The sequence below is a fragment of the Eurosta solidaginis genome, chromosome 1 (assembly GCF_040869045.1).
Source record: "Eurosta solidaginis isolate ZX-2024a chromosome 1, ASM4086904v1, whole genome shotgun sequence".
NCBI classification, from domain to species: Eukaryota; Metazoa; Arthropoda; class Insecta; order Diptera; family Tephritidae; genus Eurosta; species Eurosta solidaginis.
This window is the reverse complement of record NC_090319.1, coordinates 12138234-12151566: the sequence shown is the minus strand read 5'-3', so window position 1 is coordinate 12151566 and position 13333 is coordinate 12138234. Positions and strand designations below refer to the sequence as shown.

General features: G+C 39.8%; 1 protein-coding gene across 2 annotated transcripts in view; it reads right to left on the bottom strand.

Moving 5' to 3' along the window:
• Npl4 (nuclear protein localization 4) overlaps positions 1 to 7261 on the bottom strand; it is a 213911-nt gene extending 206650 nt beyond the window's left edge. Inside the window, exons 1-7 of one of the 2 annotated variants that reach the window (XM_067763901.1) lie at positions 7008 to 7261; positions 3581 to 3724; positions 3427 to 3516; positions 1866 to 2035; positions 1260 to 1788; positions 921 to 1119; positions 687 to 847 (exon numbers count right to left, since the gene is read on the bottom strand). In XM_067763901.1, coding sequence (XP_067620002.1) covers positions 687 to 847; positions 921 to 1119; positions 1260 to 1788; positions 1866 to 2035; positions 3427 to 3516; positions 3581 to 3724; positions 7008 to 7037 — 1323 coding nt within the window. In that variant the 5' untranslated portion in view covers positions 7038 to 7261. Of the gene's footprint in view, positions 1 to 686; positions 848 to 920; positions 1120 to 1259; positions 1789 to 1865; positions 2036 to 3426; positions 3517 to 3580; positions 3725 to 4097; positions 4306 to 7007 lie in introns of those variants that run through there. The other variant, XM_067763902.1, reaches the window with a different exon arrangement.
• Positions 7262 to 13333: the final 6072 nt, after the last annotated feature.

Here is a 13333-nt window from a genome sequence, read left to right as displayed (position 1 = left end):
GCCGGAACTTGAGGCAGTAACTAAATGCTCTGTAAAAGTTATCAGCAGATGCATCGTCCACCCCAAATATTCGGACGAAGTACAGACTAGCCTACGAAATCAGCAGCAATTGGTTCCAGGAGAAATGTGCATCAAAATGGAGCGCCGTGCGCCACTTTAGCTCGGAACGTTGGTATCCGGGCGGCACAGAAACCAACAAACCATAAACTTATTCCCGAGGTCAAGTAAAAAGTCAAACAAAGAAAAAATATATATATAAACTTAATAAATAAAAATGTTAATAAAATCTCGATTCTGTGTCAATTGGTTAGAAATATGTATATATCTTGTCTTGCATTATTGACTTGACTGCGTTCCTGCCGAAATAAAATTTGCCGTGAAGACATTCTTCAAAGACTGCACTCGTGTCCAAAATGAAGCCTACTTGGAGGCTATTACGAAGAAAATGACATCAGAATATCATAAGAAAATAAGGTAACGCGAATAATTCCGAAATATATTTCTACCCTACCATAACGCTTGTAAGAAGGTACATATCTTGTTCCTTTTCAATTTCGCAATCAATAACCGCAATGTTGAGAGGTACAGAGTGATCGCAACCCGAAGTATAGCTTAGGTACAAATGTTTTGATACACAAAATAGTTCGAACTTCAAATATTGCTGCTCCAATTATATATTCACTTACCTTATAATAAACATCTGGAACATATTGTTTATCTGTTGATTCGCGTACATAACCCAATTCGGGTGCATCCTTAGTAGGTATTAGACAATTATCACGCACCAAAGCCATACATTGAGCTGAAACAGCATAACCCTCTGTATGTACTTGCTTACTACTATCACCTGTGAGAAGAAAACCAAAAAATAAATTTTTACTAAAACCATATTTTAATTGCTTATTGACATTCCGACATACCTGTTACACATACTGTAACAAATTTCGAGCCAAAATAACCACTAGAACCATATTTACATGGATTTGGATGACGATTTTGTAATTCGCCGGCCGTAATACATTCTTGCGCAGTAAGAAAGTGTGTCTCAATGCCACGCAAATGTTTTACTGTGCCCTTAGCAGCATCTTCAGTGATGAGATCAGTAAATATCCAACCAACCTGTTTACATACAAAAAAAAAAAAATAGTTCCAAAATAAGTTTATGGCGGTTTTCTCATGCAAGCTTTAAGATATATCCGTCTGGTAAAAACATTTTTTGTGTACAAAATAGTCACGTCCTTAAAATATCATCAACTTGCCTTTTTCAAACCCAATGCCTGTGCCAACTCATCGACATCAGTAGCCGCTTCATCGTCTAACAAACGTATAGAATCACGTGTTGATTCCTGTGGCGGCTCATAAATGGCTGCAACAGTTGCACGTATACCAAGCGGTACATCTGCATGCATCTCATAAGTACCATAGAGAAAACCCATTCTTTGATGAGCTGTTGTACGCCAATAATCCAGAAAACGTTCAATAATAGTTGGATTCTCAAACATAATATTATCAATATGACGATAAATTTGACGATTCAAAGTAACAGCCGATGGTTGACATTTGGAACAAATTCCCTTAGGCCATGGTGGATGCTCACGGCAACCAGGTTTAATGCGACAATTGATGTCATCAAAGGCAACATATTTGCCACGATCTATACCTGATTTTTGTTTTCGTATAAATGAATTGAAGGATAAATGTTTGATCTTATTCTCCTTCAGATAAGTATCATCGTAGGGTTCGAGTGGTGAACAATGAACACAACGGCCGTTAGCATTGTGACGACAACTAAGAGGAAATAAAAGTTTGGTAAGAGTTTTCGTCAGTATATAAATTAAATGGGATAACTTTCATTATTTACATACAGTTTTGGATCACGCGCCCTTTCGATTAAGCCATCCATTTTACTTAGTAGCTGATCAACATCATCTTCCGTAACAGCAGCTTGTGGCTGAAATAACTTGCTGCTATTTATAGGCTGCGGTAGAGTGGTGGTGGTAGTTTCAAAATCATCAATAGCTGTAGTGCTTGTACGCTAGAAAATAAATAAAGTTAGTTAGAGAGTTAATAGGTCACAAATAAGTTAATAAGGAAATATAAAATATCTAAGTCCCGTTTGGTATTTCCGATAACTTTCATTTGAAGAATTTATGTGTCTTATCGTGGTAAGTTTCGGTAATTCATCTAAACGCAATAGAGCAGGCTGGGGTTCAAATATAAAAGTAAGTAGTGTCGTGAGGGGACTATGCATATCTAGATCAATAGGAGCTAACTAAAAAATTTAAACTTTAAAGTTATGCGTACTTCCGGGCTTCCCAATTCAATATCTATCGAACTGTGTACTCGATTTACTAATAACTATAGTATTAGACATTTAAAAAATAAATACTGCATTGCCACATATGGTGGAGGCAGCCAGTATTCCTCGTTTTATGAACATGCGATTTTTCGAGTTTATCACTGTTTTGACCTAGGTGTGCGATATGAGACACCTTGAATAAAAGCTTTTCCCCCCAGCGGGTTAGGGGATCAGAATATACCCGCGGTAGGTATGCCTGTCGTAAGAGGCGACTAAAATACCAGATTCAAGGGGCTGGGTAGCGCAAACCTTCAGGTTGCCAGCGCAATATATAGCTTCTCCAAACTCAATTGTCAACCTCACCTATCCGCGGCGAATCCTGTTTCACTAACAGAAGAGGCTCTGGCGACCCCAAGCTCCTCATGGAACTTGCGGGTGGAGAGGGAGGGAATGGCCTGAAGGTTTAATGTGGCCACATAAATCGTTCCCGAGATGGTCGGGCCGGCACCTTAATGGTGCTGTTGTACCGGAGCGTACCGGATCTGTATCCGGCAAAGGACCATCACATCGATAACACTCCCCAAAGCCTTCGGGGAGCAACATTATCGCTACAACAACAACAACAACAACAATAAAAGCTTTCGGGGTTAAGATAATACACTATGAGTAGTGGCAGTATGACAGTCGTTTCGCTGGAGGGATTTCGCCTCTCTTCAGCAATAGCGTGAGGCTCGTCGTTAATAATGTCACATAGTATTTATCGCTACAACAAAAAGCTGATAAGCTAACCACTTGCTCGTTACTCTCCACTCCCCTCTGACAGGAACCCATGCTTCATTATGATATTGCAGGTTGCTGATTTGTACAAATTCCACGAATATTGATGATTGTAATGAGTTAAGAGAATTGAAGTATCCGACTTGCAGTTTCTGCTCAGCACGCTGGCTTATAGCGCATAATTCCGATTGAAAAAAATCCAAGGCTATATTCGCAGAGATATTGATATTCCCCCTCTTTTTTCGATCAATATCAAATCATTCGAATTTGTGAGTGCAAACGTAGAACTGAGTAGGCATGTCTATATGTTTCTACATATTTTTTTAGTTACAAACTTAGTTTAAGCTTACACGAATCGAGCTACCAGCAATTTTCTTTAAAAATAACATATCGCCATGCTTGAGACAGGATCCAACATTCTGCGACTGACTAGAATGCAACTGTAAGACATAAACCATATAAATTAGGAAGTGTTTATTACAAAAAAATATTTTCATAGTTTACCTCTGTTAAGAAACTGCGATCTTTGAAGAGTGCAAAGCCATCAACTTTAAGATTTTGTTGTACGGTTTCATAAAGCTCTTTTAAATTAGCTTTGGTTGCAATCTCAATGCGTTTCAAGCCTTCGGGAGACTGTACGCGTATCAGCTGAAAAAAGATAAAAACTTTAAATTAATATATGTATACAGTTTTTTGGTTTTTGAATGAGAATAAAGTTCAGGGTCAATATTAAATTATTGGTACTTTTTTTATTGAGAATTTCGCTTTCTTTGTAATGTTTAATTTTTTTTGTTTTATGTTCGGTTTTTGTTTTGTTATATTAAATAAGCTAAGAAGCAATGCCAAAATTTAAATCAAGTTCATATACTATAATTGGCGCATTTCTGAAATGATCGTGAAGAGCACGAGCACCGCGAATGATTGCAATAAAATAAGCAAAATAGACATGGAAAAGTAATGATACCAATTCCTGCAGACTTTTAATTAATTTTCAAACCTTCAACACTTTTCTTACGCTTACCGACTGCTTTAACATCGTTAACAAACGCTGGCGCACAATGGATTAAACCACTTTTCTTTCGCGGTAGAACAATGTTTCCAATTCGCACATAGACATATTTAAAAATTTAAAAATTTTACTCCTTAGGCCTTTAAAGTATTAAATAATGTGATTTTATTTATTGAGACGGCTCCTGATTCATTTTTTGTGACGAGTGGGGTCTCCTTATTGGTAGTTGGAAAGTATGTAAATGTCTTGGACAACACTTGTTGACATGGCCGATGCTCGCTGCATACTAAATACATTCTCCGACATCTCAAAAGCATTAGAAAATGATATCGTGTTAAAAGTGAGGGTGTGATAATTATGCGCCACGGGTTTTTAGTATTGAAATTCTTGTAATTTCTTATCACAGGGACTGAAGATATTAGCCCAAATTGCAAATATAGATCGAAGGGCTTTCATTGTTGGTATTTGAGTGAAAAACCGAAACAAGCAAGGGTGCTTCCGCCAATGAAGCCTGACGAGCTAACCAAAGAAAGCCATATTCACCAACATCTTTTCTTTCATAAGGAGCGACTTTTGAGATAGTCCTACTACCTTATTTCACCGAATTGTTCAGTTATGTCAAATGGGATTAACTCCTCCCGGGTGTTATAATGTTGTGACACGGAAACCCATCCAGGGTACCAACAAGGCCATACTGCTCGTTCCATCACGCAGAGAGAAAGCGAAAGAGAGGAAGGAGGAAAAAATAAATATTTTGAAATAAATGGTTAGCATTCGGATAGAACGGGAAACGGAGAGCCCGAAAGAAACGAAAAGGCAGAGGCAAAGCAATAGACCAGAATTACGAACAAGAAGAAAAATGGTCAGGGAAAGTGGAAGCTAATAGAAAGGGAACAGTGAAAGTGAGACACGATAAAAGCTAAAAATAAAAAGAAGAGACAGAAGTAGAAAGATCTGCAGAGGGAAATAATATGCAATGTCTTAGAATACTTAGAAATTTTTTTATTACACTATTTCGCAGTGATTCAGGCGAGGTCTTGATAGAAAAACGGGTTTAAAAGTAGCCGTAAACCTACCTCATGTAACTTTACCCTTGTATGAATGTTGTTTAAGTAACAGTACTTCAACCTGTTCAATAGACACTTGTCCCCACAGCGCGTGAGGGCCTTATAATATTCCCGCAGTAGCCTGACGATGGATATGAACACATTGAACCTCTTAACTTTTTAACTTGTGGCCATTTGTTTTTGTTCTTTTAATAATAAACACTCTCCGTCTGATCTGCTAGTACAATGTCGACTGCACTCGTCAATTGGTCGACGGTTCGGTCAAATGAACGGAGGAACTTGGATTCACATAACATAATACATAAGTTTCGAGTGTATCGGGCTTCATTTCCCGCTAATAATTGTCACTTCGGCAGTACTGCTTAAAATGTTCGATTACTTCTTGTGATTACAACAGCATAATAGTAAACAACAACTGCAGCTTCACAACGGAATTACACACACAATGCGAGGATTGATAAGATGCGAGGATTTTATATTAAACTTGTTGTTGTGAAACGTTACAACTGCTTGAGGGAAGTGTAACTGATCGTGGTAGACCATATTGGGCAAGTATAACCAAATCTTCTCGGCTATTTTTGGTACTCTTTAGCTATTTAGAGATGGTGACTTATGCAGCTCTACTACGTAGGAGAACGTACATAAGGTATTCAAGGGGTTGATAAGCGCAATTGTCATCCTCACCTACGCGAAGCAAATCTGCATGTATCATGCACATATGTGGCAGGCGAAGCTCTGTCAATCCAAAGTTTCTTATGGAAGTAGGGGGTGGGTGTGCGGTATAGCTTAGAAGGTTCAATGAGGTCATAATAAATCATTCCCGAGATGGTCGGACTAGTACTTAAATGGTGCTTGTTACCGTAACGTGCCGGATTTGCATGTGGCAAAGGACCATCAATATCGATAACACTCCCCAAAATATTAGGCGAGTCGTTATCGTTATATGGTTACAAAAACAACAACATAACATACATAATGATATACGAAAGTAGTTGGCTTGGAAAAAAAGAGTTTTGTGAGCAGTTGATAACCGATATTGACTTTTATATTATTTAAAATCTTTTGAAAATCTTTTGCTAATCTTCCCTCATTACATCTTCCTTCAGAACACCCTGACAGAATCAGATGTTATACACTATGAAAAATTATCAATCTGAGGTTGAAAGACGTGTAAATAATGATGTGTAAGAAAGTTGTAGGGGTGGTGGAAAGGTTTACAAAAGGAACTCAGCTGAAGTAGGCGGATAATAGGGGGTGGCCAAGTAACGATATCACTTAAATGTGAAGCTTGCCAAAAAAATATATAATTTTCTTGATTTATACCAAAGTATATACATACATACATATATATATATATATATATATATTTACGTAGCTCTCTTTGGTTGCTACAGTCTACTGGTAATTGACGTACATGCATTTAGGTATATAACCAGGTTGATATGTATATATATTTGCTGCGAGTTGTTGGTGGTGCTGCTTTCGCAGCTATAAAAATTATATGCACACGACAGCTACGTATTTTGCCGGTTTTTCTATATATTGACTTTTGAATTTTTGCCGGCACTGACCGGCTACCGGGAAGAGGAGATTCCAATTGGCATAATTATCAGCTGTCAGGTATGTTTTCAAAAAAAACTATACGCCAGCTTTAGACAAAACTTAGGTCACAACTTTAATCCTTCCACCTTTTTTATACAATTATCCTTTTACACATTCTCTCGCCAAGCAAAATGGTCAATACAAAACAATCCAACGCAATAACATGAGAACCATTGTTTACTAGATTTACAATGAGAACGTATGCAAAATAAACAAAAACTAATTGCTAAACATGTGTAAAAACAAAACTTACAATTGTATTACCAACATCGGATTTTGACATTTTCCTAAACAATGTCCCAAAGTTTGTTTGACTCGAATTTTACAATTCTTTTTGCAACAGTTTTTCTTTATTAAAAACAGAAAACTTTAATTCACGCTTTAAAATTGGAAAACAAACACTATAAGACAGACAAAGGCGAGTTGCGGCACAAATAAGAAATATTAGATGCGGAAGAAAAAAATCGCAAATTCACGACCGCGGACATGGGCAACTGTCATTTCTTGGTCTTCTGTCAAACAAAGTTGGTAATACAGTGCAAATTAAGTGGTAACGCAGTATATCATTGCGTTGCCAACTACGGCTCTTTATAGTTGAAATGCGGAAATGACACTACCAATTCCAAAAATTTGAAATAAGGCAGGATTGATATGGTAGAAAGCCAAAGGGCACCAGGGGCCCTATTCGCTAACTGTGAGTTGTGAGTTTTAAAGTGTACACAAGAAATTGTGTAAACTTTGAAATTCTGATTCTGTAAAGCAAAACTGTGAACAAAAAAACTCACTGATAAAAACTTCGTGAGTTTTCTTGGCAGCCAGTGTACACTATTCTGACATTCAAAACTCATACGCACTGTTGCAGAATGACTTTTTTGTTTCCATGGCGTTGTATGAATATTGTCACGGATATTAGCATCCCTAAGCTATACCATCACTAAGGCGATGCTAAGCGATGTTCACGTCAATAATCAAATCATGTATACACATATATAAGGCAGCCGAGAGATGTCACACACAGATGCATTTACTTATACGCCTATGTGTGTGCGAGAGACTGTAAACTACAAACTCACATACATCTGAGAGACGCTGAAAAGTAGAAAATTGTAAACAAGTAGAAACTATATGAGAACTATAAACACTCGAAATAGTTGGTAAGTTCTGGAAATAGAAGAGCCTAGATGTATGCAGCGTAAACTATAAAAGCGGCACAAGCGAGTAAAATGGAATTCAGTTTGATTTGAATTGTCCAGCAGCTACGAGTAAGACGATATCTAGCGAGCAATAGCACTATTATTTTGAAAGTCAGTTTCCTTTAAGATATCAGTTTGGTTATTAAGCTATTCGTTGCACAGTTTGAGTGTTATTGTGAAGCATTTTAATAAAGGCCATTTTTCCATTATTCAATATTGGAGTTATTTATTCAACAGTTTAGCGATACGAACCTAGCAAAAGGGGCAAATAAGAGGATTTGCAGCACATTCGTTACAATATTTTCTCACTGACATAAGACTATTACATTCAGCGCTCATTTAGCAAAACAATGTACACAATAGTTTACAGAATCGCATGAAAATTTAAAGTGTAAATTGTGTGTGCAAATGAGTTTTCAATGAGTGTACATTTTTCAGTTTTTCACAGTTACGGAATTGACCCCCAGGAAAACTTAGGAGAGGCTCCTTCATCAGTTCGAAATTACTGTCTGCGCTTAGAGGTTTCACCTTTTGTTTGAGAGGGAAGGGTTGAAGACATACAATAAATAACTCTCCACCACATTTCCAAGATTTTTTCATTTCCGTATGGTTATGCCGTGTAACTCTATCAGCGAAAGGATGCATTATAAATAGCCAGCAACAAAGCGATTGCGTACTTTTCGGGTTCGCACTTTTTCGAAAAAGCCTATTCATATTTTGCCATTATGTTTTGTCGGGTTTGACAAGGTCTACACGGTAGAACAGAGTTTACCAACTCCGGCGTATAGATTAAGGTTGATGAGATGTGCTTCCCGTTTGGCTTGCTTAGCTTTTTCTAGAAGTTAGGCATGTGCTAAAGTGCCGCTATCGTTTTATGCAAAAATAAGATGATGGCGCTTCAATCATAGCTGGCACAAAATCAAACAGCAGACTCTTTGCCGCAGTGTACCTTGGGATCAGCTGCGGTTTCATTGATTTAGGGCGCGAAGCTCACGGAAATCCTCAGGAGTGGATAGTACCCGCCATTCCCATATAATTTAAGGTGTTTTGAAATCACAGGTAATCGTCCATTTGCATAAAACTACCTAGCCAGCGAAGCCCCTGTTTGGGCTTTTATTCGCAGTACAATCTACATATCTGCGTAAAGCTCATACAGATCATAATTATACCACCTTCGACCTTTACCAACTCTTTGTGTCTGTGATTCAACAGCTCGGCGGGAAGTCTGTCGTTATCGCAAGCCTTGCTATTCTTTTGTTGGGATAATACAATTCTACCTTCACCGTAATCTGGTGGCGGAACTAGTTTTCCTTCATTGACGATTGGAATGACGGGTTCGCCTTCTCCTTGTCTAGCTGGCAATAAGGAGAAGTGCTCTCTTCCCAACTGAAACACACTCCGTACGTCAGTTACCAGCGTGCCACTATTATTCCTGCGGCTGTCTACCTCCGTCTTGAAACATTTCGTCATCCCCAGTTTTTGTTGGGCAGGACTATCGGGTATTTTTCCTATCAGCTAACAGCTGAAGCCCCCGCCTCATAGCGTTCTGTCTCACTTTATTCCCTTCTAAATAGGTATTCCTTCTTCACATCACGACAACGCTGCGAAACAGCGCGACATTCCTCATCGTGCCAGTTGTTTTTGCTGACTCGCTGGATACCTTATGGTTTCAGCAGCGGCGATCCGTAATCAGAGAGAAATATGTTCACACTGCCACGTTATCAGGTCGAAAATTGTTCTCACTAAGCAGGTGTGAGCCGAATGAAGTAATAATCAGTTGTCTGTTTCGTTAGCAGCTTTTCGGCGGCAAACTTTCCTTGTGTGACCTTGCGCACTTAGTTTGACCTGGTAGAATGCGCACATCGAGGGCATTGGAACTTTACCTGCTGGTATTGTTGTTGTAGCGATAAGGACACTCCCCGAAGGCCTTGCGGAAGTGTTATTGATGTTGATGGCCCGCTGCAGGGATTCAAGTGGTTGTGTAGCGCAATATATAGCTTCTCCAACCCAATTGTCAACCTAACCTTCGAGCGGCGAATCCCGTTTCACTAAAAGACGAGGCTCTGGCGACCCCAAGCTCGTCATGGAACTTGGGGTGGGGAGGGACGGACGGCCTGAAGGTTTAATGTGGCCATATAAATCGTTCCCGAGATGGTCGGGCCAGCACCTTAATGGTGCTGTGTTACCGGAGCGTATCGGATCTGTATCCGACAAAGGACCATCACATCGATAACACTCCCCAAAGCCTTCGGGGAGTAACCTAATCGCTACAACAACAACAACAATGGCCCGATGCAGATCCGGTACGTTCCGGTAACAAGCACCATAAAGGTACTAGCCCGACCATCTCGGGAACCATTTGGTATGACCACATGAAACCTTCTAAGCCATACCGCCCTCCCACCCCCTAGATCCATAAGGAGCTCGGGGTCGCCAGACCCTCGGCTGTTAATGAAACAGGATTCGCCATGGGTAGGTGAGGTTGACAATTGGTTTGGAGAAGCAATATATTGCGCTGGTAACCCCTTGCGCTGGTTACCTACCGCAGGTAAATTCCAAGCCCCTAACTCGCTGGGAAGAACTTTGCCTGCCGTTGGTCACAACGTGATCAATTTGCTTTCATGCTCTTCGATCAGGAGACATGCTGGAACCTGTTACTGCAGGTGATCATATTTCGAAGTCATTCAGATTCCAATTTTTCGACTGTAGGTCCAAAAACCTCGACCTTGCCAACCCTGGGGTAAAAGTCGTAATATTTATATCTTGGCAGGGACATTCATCATATGTCTCTTTTAGTTCCTCATAGAAGCCCATATAAACATTGTAATGAAAACCTTCGCCTTGATGCAGATCGGGGCAAGACGCTCGTTCACGACAGTACTCGGTGGCGAAGCCAACAAAACCCAAAGATTTGTTCCGACTCACGCATTTGTTCCTATGGTAACTGTGTTTCCCTGTCCATCGTGCGTTCTGTATGATGGTGATAGCGGCATTTGCCTTGAACTGGACACTAACCAACCCAAACAGCGGGGCACCTTCTGCAAGAGTTCGGGCATTCCAGGTACCTGTCCTCAAATTATTAATATTGAAATCATAGTCCGTTAAACGTTTGCCGTGAGGGTAATCTAAATAAATATTTGCCATCCGTAGCTTGTTAATTCTATGTTTCATTAGAAGGCGTCTTCACATGGCAGGTCCTAAGCCCACCACACAACCCAGGAACGGGGTTTTGATTTTAATCGGCTTTTACGAGAGGCATATCTACCGCGGGTATATTTTGAGAGCACTATTTTAGGCCATAAACTTTGGGTTTAGACATTTAAATTTCTGCACATTCATGTTGCTGGCATAAGGCTTACGATGTCTGAGTTTGTAGGCTTGCCATTCCACATGATGAAATTCAACAGTTACCATTTGACCTTGTCTTGTTGTTTTTGTGCACAATGCGTAGGTATGCAATGGCTGCTTGAATGCTGCAGCAAAAAAGTAGTTGGAACATGTTCCGTAAACAACAGCTCCAGTGTTGACGTTATCTAGCCTTTCCTTTATGTACTATTCTGCTTTTGCTTCGTATTTGTTTTTTGTTGATATGCTATATACATAAATAAAATGCATGGGAGGCATATGTGAAGTATACACAGCCATTTAGCGTATAGAGCCTGCCATACAAGAATATGGCTATGGAAACGTCTTTCCCCAAGGGCGTCTAGAAAATTTGTATTAAGCTAAAAGGAAAGGATTCGGACAACGCAATGATGGGGTCGTTAAGTGCAATACAAAACTTTAAAGCTTAACAGCTTCCTCAACCCAATTGTCAACCACACCTACCCTACGCGAATCGTGTTACAAATATGAATGGATCATACACGTGGCAAGCAGGCGAGGCTCTGGCGACTCAATGTCCTTATGAAACGCAAAGATGGGGGACGGTATGATTAAGGAGGTTCAATGTGGACATATTAAATCCTTCTCGTACCTGATCGTATCTGTTTTATAAATATCCGGCAAAAGACCATCAACATCGATAACACTCATGGCCATTGGGGAGTGTCTTAAATGCTACAAAACGAAGACTTGCTACAAAACCTCGAAAGCCCTAAAAGACCACGGAAGGAGCTCTTGGTACTGAAAGAGGTTTCAATAAAGCTGCTTTTATATTGAAAAAGAATTGGGTATATTTTTCAATAGCCCCCGGCTTAAGGGAAAAATATGGCGATCGTATACAAAATTAAAGTTTTGGAAAATATTGAGATATTGCTAACAGGCAGAACGTACTCTATACCTTCAGCAAGAAGATTTAAATGCGAGGCCGCATATAAATCTTACTAGACAAAGTTTGTGGAATAATTTGTAAGACGCAATAACCTCCGAAAAGGTTTTAGGCCGAGATTTTCTTCCAATTTGCGTCGTGCTCCTTTTTATTCTTTCATACAATAACAACAACAACAACCTACTTGTTTTATGCCAACTCCCAACGGCATCTGCAAGGCCCAGCCTTGGAAAAATTTTCTTCTGATTAAAAAGGCCTGTTTCTAAAATTTTGATGTTGCTTTGCCCGGGGCGCGAACCCAGGATATTCGGTGTGGTAGGAGGAGCACGCTACCATCACACCACGGCGGCCGACGTTAAGCGAAGCAAAAAGTTAAAATATTCTTAGCTTATGGCGCTGTCAAAGCGTCAAAGCGAAGCAACGCTGCAAAAGTTCTATGTAAATCCGATCTTACAGGAGGAGAAGGTTCACATAAAAATCGCTTCAGTGCCTAAGAATGTAATACCCGAGCATGTTATAGGGTAGTGTTTCATAAATGTGGTTGGGTTAACCGCCAGCATGGGAAGGAGAGAACTAATCTTGTTTACTAAGAAATATAAGGACCCAAATACTACTGCGCATATGTCAGCTGGGATGAGGGACTCTACATGAGAAACACAGCAAAAACTACATATCTAGGAGCCTTACTGTAGTGGAAACACTATGTTTCGAAGCGGGGAGTAAAGCTTCCAATGCACTGTATGCATGAAAGGAAATACTGAGATGTACGTAGGGCCAATCGCCCTGACTCTCTCTTTGGGTATTTACTGTTATTGTCAAGCTCATCCGTTGCTAGAAGGTTCTTGTTTGATGAGCAGCCAAGCAAAGAAGATACAAATAATAATAATAGTAGAGCGGATGGCAGTAATTTATGTCAAACCTGCGCATTTAACATATCCGAAATAACTGAAATAAGGCTTAAGACATCTGCGGAGCTTTAATGTAGTCCATACAATCAGTATGGCGTCAGTAGACATAGGTCAGACAGACTACATGGCCATTCGCTTGAGCTTCAAAAGAGATGAGGAATCCGGACAAAAAGAGTTGGTAGCCACGTTACTGTTAACGCATGTAAAC